Source organism: Hyaena hyaena, unplaced genomic scaffold (assembly GCF_003009895.1).
Source record: "Hyaena hyaena isolate Hyena2069 unplaced genomic scaffold, ASM300989v1 scaffold_1167, whole genome shotgun sequence".
In the NCBI taxonomy this organism is placed as follows: Eukaryota; Metazoa; Chordata; class Mammalia; order Carnivora; family Hyaenidae; genus Hyaena; species Hyaena hyaena.
This window is the reverse complement of record NW_024081799.1, coordinates 352,044-370,463: the sequence shown is the minus strand read 5'-3', so window position 1 is coordinate 370,463 and position 18,420 is coordinate 352,044. Positions and strand designations below refer to the sequence as shown.

General features: G+C 40.5%; 1 protein-coding gene across 2 annotated transcripts in view; it reads right to left on the bottom strand.

Annotated features, from left to right (window-relative positions):
* Nucleotides 1-18,420, bottom strand: part of AP2B1 (adaptor related protein complex 2 subunit beta 1) — a 128,421-nt gene that overhangs the window by 14,790 nt on the left and 95,211 nt on the right. For both annotated transcript variants that reach the window (XM_039222627.1, XM_039222628.1), the window contains 2 exons: nucleotides 2,543-2,627; nucleotides 1,526-1,612 (listed from right to left, as the gene is read on the bottom strand). In XM_039222627.1, the coding sequence (XP_039078558.1) occupies nucleotides 1,526-1,612; nucleotides 2,543-2,627 (172 nt within the window). The remainder of the gene's footprint in view (nucleotides 1-1,525; nucleotides 1,613-2,542; nucleotides 2,628-18,420) is intronic.

The following is an 18,420-nucleotide window of genomic DNA, read 5'->3' as shown; positions in this document are numbered from 1 at the left end:
ATGCTGGGCTTGAACCTCAGAATGGAGAGATCGTGACCTCAGCTGAAGTTGGATGCTTAATCGATTGAGCCACCAACATGCCCCTGGATTACAATTTTTCGGTTTTAATTCATACATAGCCAGTCAGTGAGAAACACAGACCAAGAGTACATTAGGAAGAAGGCAGACATGTGGTGTTCCTGAAGAGAATCAACTATGTAGTTATTACAATGGAAATTACAGAAGACTATCTCCTCAAGACACTTCTTCAAAAGGCTCAGAAGCAGCCCCGTAAGAGAAGATTTGTCTGAATACAAAGGACGAATACATCATAGAGCCCCAAAAGACAAAAGTTAAAAAGAAAAGGTAGAATGAGAGAAGACAGTGAGTTTCTTGCCCTTCTCTGTACTCCCATAGTGCCCCTTTCTCTGTGCCATGCTGCAGCCATGGTGGGATGGCCACTGAAAGCCCCATGTGTGAACCACCGACACATGAGGAGGAAATGGATAAAAGACGGAGGAGGAGGTACTAAGCACCAAGGCTTATTTTCATTCAAACTTAGCCTTATGCTAACATCAAAAAAAAGCAACTGGGGGACAGCTGGGTGTCTCAGTCGGTTAAGCGTCAGACTCTTAGTTTTGGCACAGGTCATGACCTCACAGTTTGTAAGTTCGAGCCCCACATTGGGCTCTGTGCTGATAGCAGGAAGCTTGCTTGGGATTCTCTCTCCCTCTCCGTACCTCCCCTGCTCATTCGTGCGTGCAGGAGCTTGTGCGCTCTCTCTCTCGCTCCACCCCCCCCAAAACAAGTAAGTAAACATTAAAAAAAAATTAGCAATTGGGACCAAGGCAGGGCACAGCAAAGCTCAGGGCCCTTTCCAACTCCTCAGGAAACTTCCGTGAGACAAGCCCTATCAAGCCCTAGAGATATAGCTGTGTGGCTTCTCCTCTTGGGTTCCTGCTTTGATGTTTAATTGCAGTCATAAAATCAACTACAGAAGGGCCTGGGGCTTTTTAATGGTGATTACAGAGGTTAGTATTCATCATATGAAAGTTGATACAAGGCAAGAAAAAAAGAGATAATTTAATCAATCATGACTTATTTTTGTTTAATTACCAACACAGGTTTCTGCATAAGTCACCTTTCTTCCAATTCCAAGAAAGTCACCTTTCTTCCAATAATGAAGGTTGATGCAAAAGGAGAAAAACTCCTTTTAATCCTTGGGAGAGTGCATATCCTCAAATGCCACTTCAATTACTTGAGGCTTACAGGGGGATATGCAAGGGACATGACTAACACATGTTCAGCTGCTGAAGAATTGGGTGGATGTACCCAATCTAGTTTGTTAAATCTGTTAGCTTGTGAATAATGTAGTACCTGCATAAAAACATCTCAAGTTTTTAAAGAGAAGTTTACAAAGTCAAATACCTAGTATATACGCACGAGAAACAAGTAGATGTGGAAAGCAGAGGTAAGAAAAAACAAAATTTTCCAGTACCTAATTTGATTTCCTAAGCTGCACATGAAATTCAGAGTCATCACTCACCAGCATTTAAATGACATTCCTTAATCTGAAACTGAAGTTCATTTTCATTGGGAATATCCTTCCATGTTGCGAGGAAGACCTGGCGTTCTGTGTGGGGAAGCAGAGGGAAAGGGAGGATGTGCAGTCTGTCAACATTCCGATTTCTGATACCTTAACCACTTCTCTTCAGGAGTGCTGGGCTCTCACAACAACACAGCCAGAAGCAGCCTAGACCTGGAGCCAGTCCTTAGCTGTGCAGACGTGCCGTGCTCCACACCCATCAATCTCAATCACCAGAAAAGTTTACATCTAGGGTTCAGCACTGGCTCCACCATTTTCCTGTTTCATGACTTTGGGTAAGTCTTGTGATCTTTCTGACCCTTAATTTTATCATGTATAATTACATCTGTCCTGCCTACCCAAAGGGCCATTTTAAGAATCAAATCAATTAAGTGCCAATAAAATTAATATGTACCAGTGTAAGTGTGTTTTATTAGGTGGTGGTTTCTTAAGGGAAGAGAGAAACGTCGACAACCACATGGGGAGTACTAATGGTTTATTATAAGCTACTAACTTCTTATTTTGAGACAGTAAGAACTTAGTACAGGGCTAAATGCTAAATCTGCATTTATTATCTCACCAAGTCTTTACAATAACTACTTCTGCTCTGCAAACCTGGAAACTGAGACTCAGGAAAGTTAAGCACCTTGCCACAACTGCACAGCTAATGAAAAGCCAAGGTGAGATTCAAATCCATATCTCCTTGTCACCAAACCACTTACTCTGTGCTGGGGTGACTGGATTATTCAGATAAGTGGCACTGTGATATAGAGACCAACAACAAGGTAAAGACCAACTGTCACTCAGGAGAATAAACATAATTAGCAAGCTTTAGACCTTTAAAACAGACTTACCCCCATCTCCTTTTTTTTTTTTTTTTTTTTAAATCTCAAAAGAACTTGTACTTCTGGGCTATAGTCTGACATTCAGAGGAAGGGCAAAGGTATATTTGGCAGAAGGACAGGAGGACGTACTTACCCATTTTGCCGTCTTCTACAAAAAGCACATTGAGTGGGATGAGGCAGCTGAAGTAGAAGACATCAATATTGTTTTTCACAGCCACCTGCCAGGAAAGTATCGAGGGAAAATTAGGACATCAAGGAAGCCAGGTAGGAGGGAAAGAAGAATATTTGTCTAGAAATATATCACTCTATTTCCTTCCTCTTACAGACAGTGCAGGACTTCCCAATCAAGACATACCAGCCCATACACTGCAAAGCACATCCCTCCCTACTCATTCCACTGTGAGAGCCCTGTGACAACCTGCAACTCTACCTCTTTCCAGAAGAAGCCCTGGAGGGATAAATGGAAGGCGTTAAGTTCTGCACCCAGAATAACCTATTCAGTTATTGTTTGTTTTCATGGTTATTAATAGTAGTAGCTCTGCTCCCACTTACTAAGTACTATTAATGATTATTATTTCTATTCCTCATTGTTACTATCCCAAAGTAGGTGTCACTCCCTGCTCATCTGACAGATGAGGAACTGATGTTCTTAAAGATTAAGAAACCTCCAGGGACATACTGCTAGTGCACAGAAGCAGTAGGCTCAAATACAAATTTGACTCTAAGCCTTTATTTTTTCCTCTTTCCAAAGTAACTGGTGCAGACAGCACTACCCAACCCCCAACATCTTTCTAGATACAAGTTTTAAAGTTGTTTCTCTTATAAAATCTTCTTTCTTAAGCCCTATGGTTGGAAAAAGCCTGCTGGTCCAACACTGCTAAATCTGAGGACTAGAAGGAAAAGCCTTAGAGCAACCAAAGAAATGTGTTTTCGTCTCACAATACAAGCTTCTGATTTAGGGAGGCAGTGATTCTACCACAGCCTGTTCAATTCAGAGCATGCTGTTTATATTTCTAAAAAGCTACAATAAGTGCTTTTATTCAGGGGTGACACTGATTGGTGTATATATTCAGAAACAGGCAGGTTCCACTGCAGCAGATTATAAAAACCACATACTGTAAAATGGGAGAGGAGGAGGAGAATTGCTCTAAACCACCACTTCCCACTGGTTTCTGTAACTGGTAACTTTCCCATCTATGCTCTTGGCATGGCAGGAAAGCATTTCTCTGGGTAAGTCCTATAATGGGTAACCATACTTACTTCTCTTTCCTTTTGCTCTAAACAAATAAAGTAATAAAGTGCTTATCTGGCACCACTCCCCTACCCCTTTGGGGCAAATGTCCATACTTCAACAGCATATCTAGCTCTTTATCAAAACTTTGGCCATGAGATGCAAATATCTTCAAGTTTTTTCCGGTTCTTTTATGTTTATCATCAACTCAACTCCCCTAGCTTAGTAATATCTTTACTTCCTCTCCATAATTGGGTTATGTCTACTTGACACCATCTTTCTCTTCTCCTTCTCCCAGAAGAACCCATCAAATTACTTTCTTTGTAATTTGTGTTTCTCAATTACCAACCCCCCAGGACTTTCTGACCTATATCATACAATCTGATGCCCAAAATGCTGAGACAGCAGGATTCTTAAAAAGCCTGAGTCTGGTAAATGTAAACAGAGTAGCCTCAGGAACGAGGATTTCAGACATTTAGATGTACTAGAGCACCACTTTAAAAGATTTATACCAGTTGTATGCTGCTGGGAAGGATATATTTTCTAAATCATCTGGTACTTAGCAATGAGTGAAGAACTCTTACTTCAAATAAGGGCATCAAAAAGATTCTGAGGTAGTTCCAGGCTCTGTTAAAGGGTGTTTATTTAGAAGGGAAAACTGAGGTGGCATATGTGGGCTAGTGTGGGTTACAGAAAGGTCTTATGTGAAATGTGATTATCGTTACTATCATCTTTGAATGTAAAGCAGTCATATTTCACAATGTGCCATCCATTCAAACATTTATTAATGTTTACTATGTCCCAAACATTTGAGATAAAAGGAAGAATACAGAAAATATAATCTGTGTCTTCCAGGGGATATTATTAGTGGTTCTTAACCAAAGACATACAAGAATCATCCGGTGAGATTTTTTCAAAACAGAAGCCAAGGCTTCATCCTATGTAAATAACAATCTAAATCTGGAGCCTGGTGAGTCTATTTTGGAAACAGTTCCTAGGAAGACCAAGCAGATAAACAATAAATTTTGAACAGTGTCACTTAAGAAGTCTGAATAAGCTTGTAAATATCTTATTCTTCTAATTGAAGCCCTTTAACAATGGAAAAGACAGGAGAAGCTCCTCTAGGTCAGTAGTTCTAAACCATTCTACCTCGGGGCCCCTCTTCTTGAAAAACATACATGCAGCATTTTGACATATAATTTCAGGGGTTTTAGGACACCCTGAAAACCATCCTGGGACTTTTGTTCTAGATAATTCTGAAAAGCTGGAACATCCAAATAAGGCAGCAGACATAGAGGTTCAGAACATGGACTTGGGAACCAGACCTGACCACCTGATTTCAAATTCTGACTCCATCACATTTACTACCTGTGTGACTTTGGGCAAGTAGTACTTAGCTCAGTGTCCTGTCCGCAGATGAAGATAATGGTGCTGAATGCACTAATAGTGAGTTAGTATTGACGGAACACTTAGAATGGCCTGCCTTATAGTAAGATAACAAGTGTCTGTGAAAGAGAAATTCCCTCTTCATCCTCTTTTGCCTTTTTATTCAGAATTTTTCATAATACAGAATAACTATACTAAACTCAAGTGAAAATTTATACTACTGCTATGCTAAAAAGAGATCGGAAGAGTTAAAAAAAAAAAAAAGGCTTATTAGCAAACTGTTAGCTTAATGATTCTTCTTGCTACTGTGCCCTTAGGAAAATCTCTCTTTTGGGGATCCACAGCACAGGTCATGCTGGGAGAGGCACTTTCCCTCTTACATTAGCTTTTCAGACTTCGTATTTTGTAGCTCCCAGTTTTAACCTTGGCTAGAACTGCATTCATTCAAGAGTATGTAGTTCTCTTGGATCTGACCCCTGCCTACCTCTCCACCTTATTTCTTTAACTTCAACCATATCAAAATTACTTCTTGTTCCCCAAACACTGAAACTCATAGCTCTGTGGCTTTTTACATGTTGTTCTTTCTGTTTAATATATTCTCCTGACACTTCAGCTGTCTGGGGAATAACTATATATATAGAGAGAGGAGAGGAGCAAATGAGGGAGGGGCAGAGACAGAGGGAAAAAGAAACCGGGTTTTACACTCACCTGAAGCGGGGCTTGTACTAACCCAATGAGGGGCTCAAACTCAAGAACCATGAGACCGTGACCTGAGCTGAAGTCCGATGCTTAACCAACTGAGCCACTCAGGTGCCCCATATTTATTTATTTAATCTTAAGATTCAGTTCAAGTTTAAGATTTCTCAGGAAAACTCTAATCTCTCTCCACGCACCCAGTGCATACACTTCCACCATAACCTGTTTAGATTTGCCTCCCTCATAATATAATGAGCTCCTTGAGGGCAGGGGCTCTCACTATCTTTGACATGTCTGTGGCTCAATAAGTATTTGTTCCATGAAATTAAGGGGAAGATGTTGAGCAAATGGAATGAAACATTCATTTTCCAGCCTTTTTTCTACCTCTATCATCTGTATGCCTAACATAATCCCATTAACATCTATTGTTAGGCAAATTGGTACTCAGTGAGGCAGGGATACGTGGATGATACATAAAAGCTCTTTTGTTTGAAATCACTGAACTAAAAGAACATCTATATGCTAAGAATCACAACCCAAATACTAGATTTTCCACGGATGATATGCCAATTACTCTTTAGGAGTTTAGGCCAAAAGAATCAAGGGAAAAACACAGCTCAATTCCAATCCGATGGAAGCTACTCTTAAATAGAACCTTAAAGAGGATAATATTGATTGCTTCAGAGAGTTTCTTTCTTTGAAATTCACCATTCCAACATACACAGAATAGGAAGGCATAATCCTGACAAGCTGGAGAACTATTTTCTGAGAGCTTTAATATCAATGCCTAACTTGTCTGTGGGAAATCAATTATGACATATATATCCCAACTGCCTTTAGTATCTCTACTTGGATAACTCATTATCTCAAAATGAACATGTCATAAATCAATTTCTTGATCTCCCCTCCCCATCCCTAAACAGAACCCCCTGCTGTCTTTCCAAACTCAGTAAACAGAATACCACAAAGCCTTCTAACAGTCACCCTGTTTCTGCACCTGCCTCCTCCACCCCCTGTAACACCTAGCTTCCCCAGTCTATTCTCAACGCAGGAGCCAGAGAGTTCTTAAAATGTGGGTCAGCTCATAAATACCTCTCTGCTCAAACTTCCAATGACTTCCCATCTCACTCAGAATAAAAACCAAAGTTACAATTGCCTATAATCTGATGCCTATTACCTCTCTGATATTATATACTATGACTCTCTCCCTGCTAGCTCCATGTCAGCCACAGGGGTCTGCTGTTTTCTCTTGCACAAAACAGGTACTCTCCTATCTCATAGCTTTGTGCAACTGCTGTATCTTCTGTCTGGAATTCTTTTCCTCCAAATATCTGGACGGCTTATTCCAGGCCTCCTTTAGGTCTTTGCTTTAATCAAATATTATCTTTCCACACAGGTCTTCCATGATCAATGCATTTATAAAATTACACCACCCAATCTCCAACCCCAGGACCACCTATCCCAATCTCTGCTTTATTTTTCTCCATTGCCTTCATCTGACATACTATTTTACTTATTTGTTGGTTTACTTACTGCCTGTCCCCATGCCACACATACACAACCCTGCACCAGAATGGAAATGCTACGAGAGAAGGGGTTTTGTCTCTTATTTACTACTGTGTTCTCAGTTTCTAGAATAGTGGCGGGCACACAGTGAGTAGTCAATAAAAACACGAACTGTAAAATATATTACTCAAAGTACCTGAAAAACATTTAGGTTTAGACAAGATATAAACCTGATCTACAGTTTCCCAAAGGACAGTACTTCTCAAGGTTTTTATAGTGTACTTCCCTTAACAGAAAAGGAAAGTTTGGACATACGCACCTGGGTGGAAGAAGAAGGAAGGGTGAGGATTGGGGGTAGATTATGAAGTAGCCCATCGTAAGAACAAAATTTCTTTGAAGTTCCACACTATTTCATAATGCATCTGTATGTTTTAATATGAAAATGTGTTTTATCCCTTTACTTTTGACTAAAACTGATGCTCCAGAAAACGTGCCATGTGTATTCTTCACTTCAAATACCTCCTAGCAGTGTGTTTAAATATTGTGGATCATGACCAAATGATGCTTCTTAAAATTAAGATACTGGGTTGAAACTCGTAATAAAACAATATAACAGGGGCGCCTGGGTGGCTCAGACATGACTCAGGTTAAATGTCCGACTCTTGATTTAGGCTCAGGTCATGACTCACAGTTGTGAGATCGAGTCCCATGTCAATCTCTGCCCACTGAGCATGGAGCCTGCTTAAAATTTATTCTCTCTCTCTGCCCCTCCTCTGCTTGCATGCTGGCTCTCTCTCTCTCAAAATAAAAAATATCTAAAATAAAAATAAAAAATAAAACAGAATGGAAAATATTATAGTGCATCTCATGAACGTTTGAGTAACGTTTCCCAAAACTGTTTCAGTTTTACATATGTAGTATGTGTATGTGTTTACATAAGCCATATTTCTTACTGTAAGTTTCAGTCAGAAAAGTCTAAAGGCCATAAATATTCACATGCAGTGAGGAAATGGATTCAATGGGCAAAGGAAGAGAGTGCATACCTCAAGCTGCTCTGAGGATGCCTACGGCAAATCACAGATGGCACCAAAGAACAGATTACCTAATCCTCTATGCCTCTGCTCTGTCACGTGCAATGTGTGACCATAACAGTATTAACTTGCCTTTCAGGGACATCAATAGGAGGAGCAAACAGAAATGATTATGAGGCACTTGGAAAACACAAAAGCAGGCTATAAATGCTTAATAATAATAATGATTATCAAAAGTTACTTTCAATGGCTGCTGGGGAAAGTGTAGCCTGTCAGCTTCGGCCTGTAAGCAGCAATTAGTTTCCTTCCATAGTATAGAAAGCCTGCTGCGGTAGCTGCAGCCTCTTTATGGTACACAGCTGGAGATGAGCAGGCTAAATTAATATTCTAACCTCGTTCCAGTGTACTCAAAAGTACTATAAAAAGGTACGAGATGAACTCAGTCTGAACTCTCACCACAGATAACCGCAGGAGGCAAGGCCACAAGAAAAACCCAGGCAAGTGGCACAGAGCTCACCTCTGAGAGTATATCATCTACTCTTTCATGACGTCACTTGTGACCTTTCCAAGTCTCCGAAGAATATTTTTTCTTTCATTCCTCCTCTCCACTTAGCTTTTAGAAAGATTATTTGCAGGCTGGTCCAAGCTAGGACCAGGCAGTGACGCCAACCATCTCCAGTTCTATGAGGAATGATGATTCAGATGTGTTTTAAGCACCACACCACCTAGTCAACAGAGCCTGGGGGGATGGCTCTGAGTGACAGGTTTTTAATGGCAAAGACTCCAACTGTGTGATATATGTCATCTGGGACTCAATCTGCTAGCTGCTGGAGTTCCTACCTGTAGTTCTGCATCCCTGGTCAATGCCCCCAAAATATCTACCATCTTTAGTATAAAATATGGTCTTCCCTTTCAAACCCTGTGGACCAACAAGTTGAAAATTCTCAGAAATTGACATTTAAAGTATAAAAGAAATTACAGGTAAAAATAGAGCAGAAGTAATCATGAAACCTGCCACAGAAAGTGTCAATTTACTTTCCTTCTGATGCTAATCACATTTGAACTTGACCAGCATCTTTAGTTTACTTCCAAGACTGAGATTCCAACAAGGACACTCTACATATTCTTTCTCACTCCACCAACAAAGCAGATGGATTTCACGGCAGCTAAGCAGCCCTCAAATAGTACTGACCTGCTGCTTATCGTAGATAAAAACCAGGCTTGTTTACTCTCAGTTAGGACTTTCTCACTGTTAAGAGCACGGGGATGGTGGGACTCCTTACAGGAAAATTCGACAGGTTCCCCTCTTCCTGATAAAAGCAATGGCTCATGTCTGTAATTCCCTCCTAGGCAACAACATGGCATTTAAAGGTTCCATGATCAAAGAGCTCTTAGAAAGGAAAGGAAAGCTCTGAACAGACCCTAGATGATCTCTTAAACTAGCTTATAATCACTGGGGTTTAGAAAGGCAAGGAGATCCTAAGAGCCAAGCTCTCTTAGTAGGCCTGGTTTTGAAAGGAGGTGAAAAGAAACCAAAAGATACTGAAACCAAAATAACCATGACTCCTCCTGTGGTTCCCATCTTGTCATGAGATCTGTTTAATCTCCATCTCAAAAAAACTCCCAAAGAGTTTATTCCATGAATTAGAATGCAGGCCAACTTAGTATCTCTAGAACACCAAAGAGAAGATTAAGATTGTAAAGTGGCATGTGAGACACCTGGATGGCTCAGTCAGTTGAGTGTCCAACTCTTGATTTTGGCTCAGGTCCATAATCTCTTGGTCATGGACCAAGAGATTGAGGCCTGAGTTGGGCTCACACTGGGCATGGAGCCTGCTTGATATTCTCTCTGCCCCTCAAAATGAAAGAAAGGAAGAAAGGGAGAGAGGGAAGGAGAGGGAGGGAGAGAGAAAGAGAGAGGGAGGGAGGGAAGGAGGGGGAGGGGGGGAGAGAGAGAGAAAGAGAAAGAAAGGATGGAAGGAAGGAAGGAAGGAAGGAAGGAAGGAAGGAAGGAAGGAAGGAAGGAAGGAAGGAAGGAAAAGAGAGTGCCTGGGTGGCTCAGTCGGTTAAGCATTCGACTTCGGCTCAGGTCATGATATCACGAGTTTGTGGGTTTGAGCCCCCGTCGGGCTCTGACTGACAGCTAGCTCAGAGACTGGAGCCTGCTTCCATTCTGTCTCCCTCTCTCTCTGACCCTCCCCTGCTCACACTGCCTGACTGCCTCTCTCTCTTTCAGAAATAAAATAAAACATTAAAAAAAAAAACAACACTTTTTTTTTTTTTTTTTTAAAGAAAGAAAGATTGTAAAGTGGTATGGATAGATTGGGAGTTCATGACCTGAGCTAAAATCAAAAGTCAGATACCCAACTGACCTGAGACACCCAGGTGCCCCTAGACTGTTTTGTGTATTTGAATCAATTGTTACCCAGCAAAGAATTGAGCAATGAGATACAATGAATATCTATTGGCAAAAGACAATTTTTTTGCTCTTAAAATTTGTCCCCTTCTAGCTTTCTGTCTATCACGATTATGAAAAAGACAGGATTCTTTCTGGTCTTACAGTAAAAGGGAATTGTTCAGCTCTAATTCCTAACATGCATCCAAATAATTTTGGTTTTCTCTGAGGTCCTCAGACACTTACAGAGCACCCTTGAGCCTACAAATTTACTCTGAAAATATTATCCAAAATAGTCTTAGGCAACTAGGATAATAGATTAATAAAGAGTTGCATAGTGGCAATTTATTTTAAATTGGCACACAGACATAGGTTAGCAACAGAAAACATTCTCCAAATATTAGAACAGAAATACGTTCTATTTTCCTACTTACCTCCAACCTTGGATTTGGGGTCCATTAATGTGCTGCGATTTTGCCCTTTCAAATATTGATGAACAGAGTAAAGAAGCAACAGCTTCTAATGTTTGTTCTGCCTACTTGGATGAAAATGAATTTGTACTTGTAGTCCTCTGATTAAAACTGAAAAGTGTCCCAGATGCAGTCAATGAGAAAAGGCATGGCTAAATCACATAGGGGCCTGGAGACAACTGCTAGGATTTTGGCTTTTCTACTCAGAAAAAAATATTAACACAAGTTCTTTCAGACTGGCGATGTATCGCTGAGTAGAATAGGGCAGTGATATAGCAAAAATTAAGCAGCTATCAAAACTCTGACAGGATCACGGCTATATGGAGAAGGTCACTGAACAGGGCAGCCGTTGCACAAGGAATCTGGATAAGGGAAAATAATGCTAAGATACACTAAAGCTCTGGTAGCTTCCTCTTTTCTTTCTTCCTTTCTTTTTTTTTAAAAGCTTATTTAGTTTTGAGAGAGACAGAGAGAAATGGAGGGAAGCACAGAAAGAGAGGGGGACAGAGGATCCAAAGTAGGCTCCATACTGACAACAAGAGCCCAATGCGGGGTTTGAACTCATGAACCATGAGATCAGGACCTGAGTCGAAGTCAGGATGCTCAACCAACTGACCCACCCAGGTGCTCCCTAGCTTCCTCTAAAGAAGTTTTAGATGTCAGGCAAATATATCAGAAACTTACAGCAAATATGTATGTGACCTCTTTCTGCCAACATAGAACTCACCTGCCATACTATACTGACCAATCTGGTTACTATCAAGAAACCTCTATTACAAACCCCAAATTCTCTCTTCCTCCAGTGGCCTACAACAGAATGACTCTATACAGCTTCAGTTGCCAGAAACAGCTAGCAAATTCTCATAGGCCTTTCAGCCTGCCTGACAGTTCCCCAAATCCTAAAGTCTTACCTTAAACAGATTCTGCCCTATCTATATAGGCTCTAAACCTAAAGGCATCCATCCCTCTCTGTCTCCTTTGCTAGGTCTAGCTGATGTGCCTTTGATTGCAGCTGTTGCATCTCAGAATACTATTTGTTATAACAGCATGAACTGTTTGCAATGTAGGGCTTACTGTTAAACTTAAAAAATAACATTTAATACATGCTGTACTGAATCACAAAATGGTGAAAACAGGACTAGTCAAAACTACCAGTTAAAGTGATCAGATATTCCACATCTCAGTCTGGTACGTTAGAAGACAGAAGACCCAATGGAAAGTCACAGACCTCAGTGAATGAACATTACTCATTAAAAAATTTCTTAAAAATGTTTATCTATTTTACTGAGATAGAGAGGGAGAGGGCGCGAGCAAGGGAGCAACAGGGAGAGAGACACAAGAATTCGAAGCAGGCTCCAGGTTCTGAGCTGTCAGTAAGGGCCCCATGTGGGGCTCAAACCCACAGACCACAAGATCATGACCTGAGCCAAAGCTGGGATGCTCAACTGACTGAGCCACCCAGGAGCCCCCAACATTACTCATTTTTAAATCTTGGACTAAAACTGATCTAGAATCTAAACTAGGTTCTCGATAATAAACATACAATCTCAGATTAGTTAGCAGCAAATCAGAAATCAAAGGTGCTCACAGGTGTGCACATGCTCTGTCCCAGTAGATTATCTCATCTTAACATGGACAAAAGGAGGACATATGGTTTTCAAGATGACTAGGCACAGGAACAGGCCGCCATGCACAGATGCTGGCTCTGAGCAGTTTTACTGGGGAAACGGGTCACCCATAGAAGGGACATTATTGTGAAGAGTATGAGCTATGGAAATGAGAAGTTTTGTGCTTTCAGCCTTCCAACTCCTTCAATGGCTCCTGGAAAGGAACATTACCAAACCAAGGACCACCATTTACTCACACACTTTTCAAAAATGATTAAATAATATTTCCCTTGGTCTCCAAACTGTAACTGATTCTAAGTACATTCACTAGTGTCTCTATTTCTAACCAATTTTTCTACTTAAAATTAGAAGAACAAAATTGGCATCTCTTTGCAGTACACACAAATAAAATGTCCTTCCACAAATTTAGGCTTTCCTGAAGTGGACTGAAAGAGAAAAATGAATTCAAACTGAATTTATTTTCATTATAGGCCTGCCTGATGGGATTTTCAAGCCCTATGAACCTTAATTCAGACAGAAACTTGTTCTATATAACTACAAGCTGCAGAATTAGGATCTACAGATAGAATTTAAAGGAAGACATGTTTTAGTTCAATATAAATAACTTTCTAACTTACGATAGAATGGGTCATTCTAGGGTAGTAAATCACTAGTAGTATTCATGTAGATGTTGAGATGCTATTACTGCTAATACAGAGTAAACTCCATCACAAACAGGGCTTGAAAGTTTTATTTTCAAGGTGTATGGACGTCAATACCATGAAGCCAATGCTTAACTCCTACGTAAAAGTTGTAAATAAAGCAAATTCTTTTATCTCAATGAACATGATATTACAGCAAAAGATAAGAGAGTAAATATGAATGAAAGCAGGATATGGCTCTTGAGTGGGCTTCAATCCAGCTCAGAAAAATCACAGTGAGCTCTCTAATTCCAACCCATAATGTACTGTATGGCTTTGCATAGATTATCAACCATAATGAGAACATAGGGATAGAAAGAGATGCCTACTTTTTACTCAGAATTTAAAATTCCCTACTGCATAAAGATCACGTGGTTAAGTCTACTTTCCATTTATCAAACCAAAGCCACAAAATTGATTCCATTTTTCATCATCAACTCCTAACTTACCATCATGATATAAAGATGGCTGGAATTTTAATAGATAAAAACCCACAAGTCACTTTTATTACCATTTTTGAACTACCTTACAAAATTCATTTTTTGCTGAAGATTTGTAGCATGGGCTTCTGTTACTTGAGAAATCTGATCTTAGAGACCCTTGTTTATGAGCAACTAGGTCACAAGCTTGGGTGTTTTAAGAACTGATTTCTGGATTTCAGGAACAACTGTGTCCTGCGTTGATGCCAGAGTTATGATTCATTGGACCACCTCTGCTTATCAGGACAAAGAATTCTTGGCTACTGCTTATGGGTGATTATTCAAGCGGGGCAGTTGCTATTAATAGGTATATCCTAAAACAGTCCCAGAAGCCAGTTGTTGAGTGCTGGTTATTACAGAAAGACAAAAGATACAGCCTAGTAGAATCTTGAATATCTTGATAAAAAGGATAAGGAGTATTATCAATAAGGATAATCTAGTCAAGCAATATCTAGTATGTAAGGCAGTCTAATTTCTCAGATGAGACATGAAAAATGTATCAAATCTGAAGTAGCAATGGGGCATCTGGGTGGCTCAGTCGGTTAAGTGTCTGACTTTGGCTCAGGTCATGATCTCATGGTTCGTGAGTTCAAGACCCGCATTGGGCTCTGTGCTAACAGCTCAAAGCCTGGAGCCTGCTTTGGATTCTGTGGCTCCCTCTCTCCGTTTCTCCCCTGCTTTCTCTTTCTCTCAAAAATAAATAAAGATTAAAAAGTTTTTTGAAGCAGCAATCACAGAAAGTAATTTTCTCTTTCCTTTGGTAGTAAAATGTTTTCATCTTTCATAACCAAGACTCCATGACCTACATATTGCTAATGGAATAGTTCAGGTTCCATCCTGTCTACAGGGGTTATTTTCAGCATTGGATCTATCTGTCCGGCCTGGGAATCTCTTATACTTCCCATAAAATCTACCACTTCAAGGACTCAATAGCTATTCAAGCAGCATGTAGTCCCATGAGTGCAGAGTCCTCAATTGTGGATTCTGGAAGACCAAAGAAGGTTTTGTTTTTGTTTTTAATTTTTTTAAATTTATTTCTAGGAGAGAGAGAGAGACAGCATGAACAGGGGAGGGTCAGAGAGAGAGGGAGTCACAGACTCTGAAACAGGCTCCAGGCTCTGAGCGGGCAGTCAGCACAGAGCCCGACATGGGGCTTGAACCCACAAACCGCGAGATCATGACCTAAGCGAAAGTAGGACGCTTAACCGACTAAGCCACCCAGGCGCCCCCAAAGAAGGTTTTTAACACTGAACTTGTTTGGCTTGCATGAGAGTCAAGAAAAATCAGCAATTGCCAAGCTGGTTAGCTTCATTTGATGGAAGCTGCTGAAAAGGTCTTCCATTTGGAAGCATTTACCAGTTTTTTTTGTACAATAGCTACAGTTATGGGCTTTCTGAGTGTGAACTGACATACGTAAGCCATGAAATATCAGGGACAGGCACCATCTGCAACTGATTGTCTCACAGGCTGGAACTGCAATGTAGGGGTACCAAGGCACAGAATTTTCTCAGGGCCATACACTGGCAAACACACACACACACACACACACACACCCCACCCCCGGAATCTTTTGGCTGACAATGACCTTAAAGATATGAATAAATAGGACTGTAAGACTGCATTCTCTGGAGCTGGGATCTTCAGCATATTCTCCCCTCATCATTCAAAGGTTAAAATGAATAGAACTTGTTTTAGAAGAGACATTCAAAGAAAAAAAAGAGACAGTTTCCCTAATTAATATTAATCCTATTATCAAACAATGCTTATGTGGGGTTTAAAAGCAATAGATCATTAAGAAAAACCATATCTAGGTTTACCTCTAAGGCTCCTCCTAATTTTAAGAGGTATGGAAGGAAGAATTTTCATAAAGGTGTTATCAGACTTTCAGATAGACAGTAGGCTGAAAATTACTAATTTTCCTTCTCCTGGAAGAAATTTTGTCATTAATTAAGAAAAAAATTAAAGGTATAAATTATAAAGACTAGGGAGAACAAAAAAGGACAATAGCAATAAAATCTTGGTACTGTAAAATACATGCATTAGCAACACCACCACAGAATCTCAAAGGCTCAGGACAGACAGGCTCGGGAAATGTATGGAGGGGACTGTAGGGAGATGGTGTTAAAAGAAAGAGGAGTGCTGTTGGGAGTCTTAGATCCCCACCACCATACTAAGCTACCTTAGGCTCTCAACCCTTGGGTAAAACTAAAGATGAATTCTTTGAGAGGATAGGGGTGATGGATTCAGTGAATTTATGCATAATGAATGCTGAGACTCTCCAGCCATCTTTCCCAATTTAGCTTCCAGAATGCTGGCAGAAAGCCTTTATATTCTAGACAAGAGAGTCAAAGATAATTTTTGGAAGAATTAAGCCAGCCCAAGAAAAAAGACGTGGAAGTACTGACATAGAGGATTCCAGCTGCCCTCAGTGATGAATACACTGGTGGTCCAGCCCTGGGTCTCATAGTTTAGAAAGCCATACTCTGATCCTCCTCTGGCCTCCCTGCAACCCATGGATAGAAGAATCCTCAGGACCAAAGAGATATCCCCAGATAGAACACACAGAATTTCCTGGAAGACAGACCCAACACTGTTTCCAGGGCCTGTTTGAGAGACCTCTAACCTATCACTTTTGCTGAGGGTAAGTATACCCTTAGGTCCAAGGGATGGCCAAAGGGTAGAGATGGCATGAAGGAGAGTATGGTGTGAAACAGGCTTCTCCAGTTGTATTCCTGAGTGGACAAATGGGGAATTTTAGCAAAGAACCAAACGAAAATCCTAGAATTAAAAAGTACATTATCTGAAAGGAAAATTATACTGGATGAAATAACGGAAGATTGTAGCCTACAGAAGAAAGAGTAAATATACTTGAAGACAGATCAACAGGAGTCATCCAATCTGATGAACAGAGAGAAAAATGATAAAAAGAGCATCTTCAATGATCTGAGGAACAATATTAAGTGGTCTAACATTTGTGTAGCTGGAGTTTCAGAAGGAAGAGAGACATATGGAGGATTAATGGCAATATCTCCCCAAATTTGGGAGAAACTATCAACTTACATACAGATCCAAGACACTCAATAAATCCCTAGCCAGATAAACATAAGGAAAACACCTAGGTACATAATGGTTAAACTGCTGAAAACCAAAGATAAAAGAAAAAGACAGGGTACTCACATATCAGCACTGACCAAGAAAACTTTCTGCAAAGATGGGAAAGCTCTGCTTCTGCAATGCCCAACCTAACAACTACAAACCACATGTCCATTTGAAATGTGGCTAATGCAAATGAGGAAATGAAATTTTTATTTAATTTTAATTTAAAAAACCACATGTGGCTAGTAGCTATCTTGCTGAACACTGTAGCTAAAGAGAGTTATGAGAGGGTGGCTTGGGGTGGTCTGGGTGGTTAAGTGTCCAACTTCAGCTCAAGTCATGATCTCATGGCTTGTGAGTTCGAGCCCCATGTCAGGCTCTGTACTGAGAGCTCAGCACTCTCTCTTCTCTCTCTCAAAATAAATAAACATTAAAAAAAAAAAAAAGGGAGAGGGGCGCCTGGGTGGCTTAGTCAGCTAAGCGTCCGACTTTCGCTTAGGTCATGATCTGGCGGTTTGTGGGTTCGAGCCCTGCGTTGGGCTCTGTGCTGACTGCCAGCTCAGAGCCTGGAGCCTGTTTCAGTCTGTGACTCCCTCTCTCTCTGACCCTCCCCTGCTCACGTTGTCTCTCTCTCTCTCCTAGGGGAAAAAAAAAGGGGAGGGGGGAGAGAGAGAGTTATGAGATATCAAACCATCATAATATGTGTGCTTTACTGATTCAAATAAACAGTAATGATAAAAACAAACAAAAAGGTCAATGTACTGAGATAATTAGAAACCTGTACACTGACTGGGTATTTGATATTAAGGAATTCTTGTTAATTTTTTAATGTGTACAAGTTACTGTGGTTATATTTTTTTAAAAGAGACCCTTCTAGGGGCGCCCGGGTGGCTTAGTCGGTTAAGCGTCCGACTTTCACTTAGGTCATGATCTCGCGGTTCGTGGGTTCGAGCCCCGCATCGGGCTCTGTGTTGACTGCCAGCTCAGAGCCTGGAGCCTGTTTCAGAGTCTGTGCCTCCCTCTCTCTCTGACCCTCCCCTGCTCATGCTGTCTCTCTCTCTCCTAGAAATAAATAAAACATTAAAAAAAAAAAAGAGAGAGATCCTTCTATTTAAAGCTATATATTGAAATATTTACAGATGAAATGCTATGTCCAAGATCTGCTCAAAATAATATGGAGTAGGGCTATGGAGAGCGGTATAGATGACATAATATTAACCATGGATTGGTAATTACTGAAGCTAAATGACAGGTATGGTATACATACCATTACACTATTCTGTTTATTTTTGTAATGTTAAGAATTTTCCATAAAAAGTTTTTAGAAAGTAAAGCAAAAGGAGAAAGAGATGGAAAATAGGAGGGAAAAACAGGGATTTACACAGACAGGTCAACACCCAAATGGCAAGACAT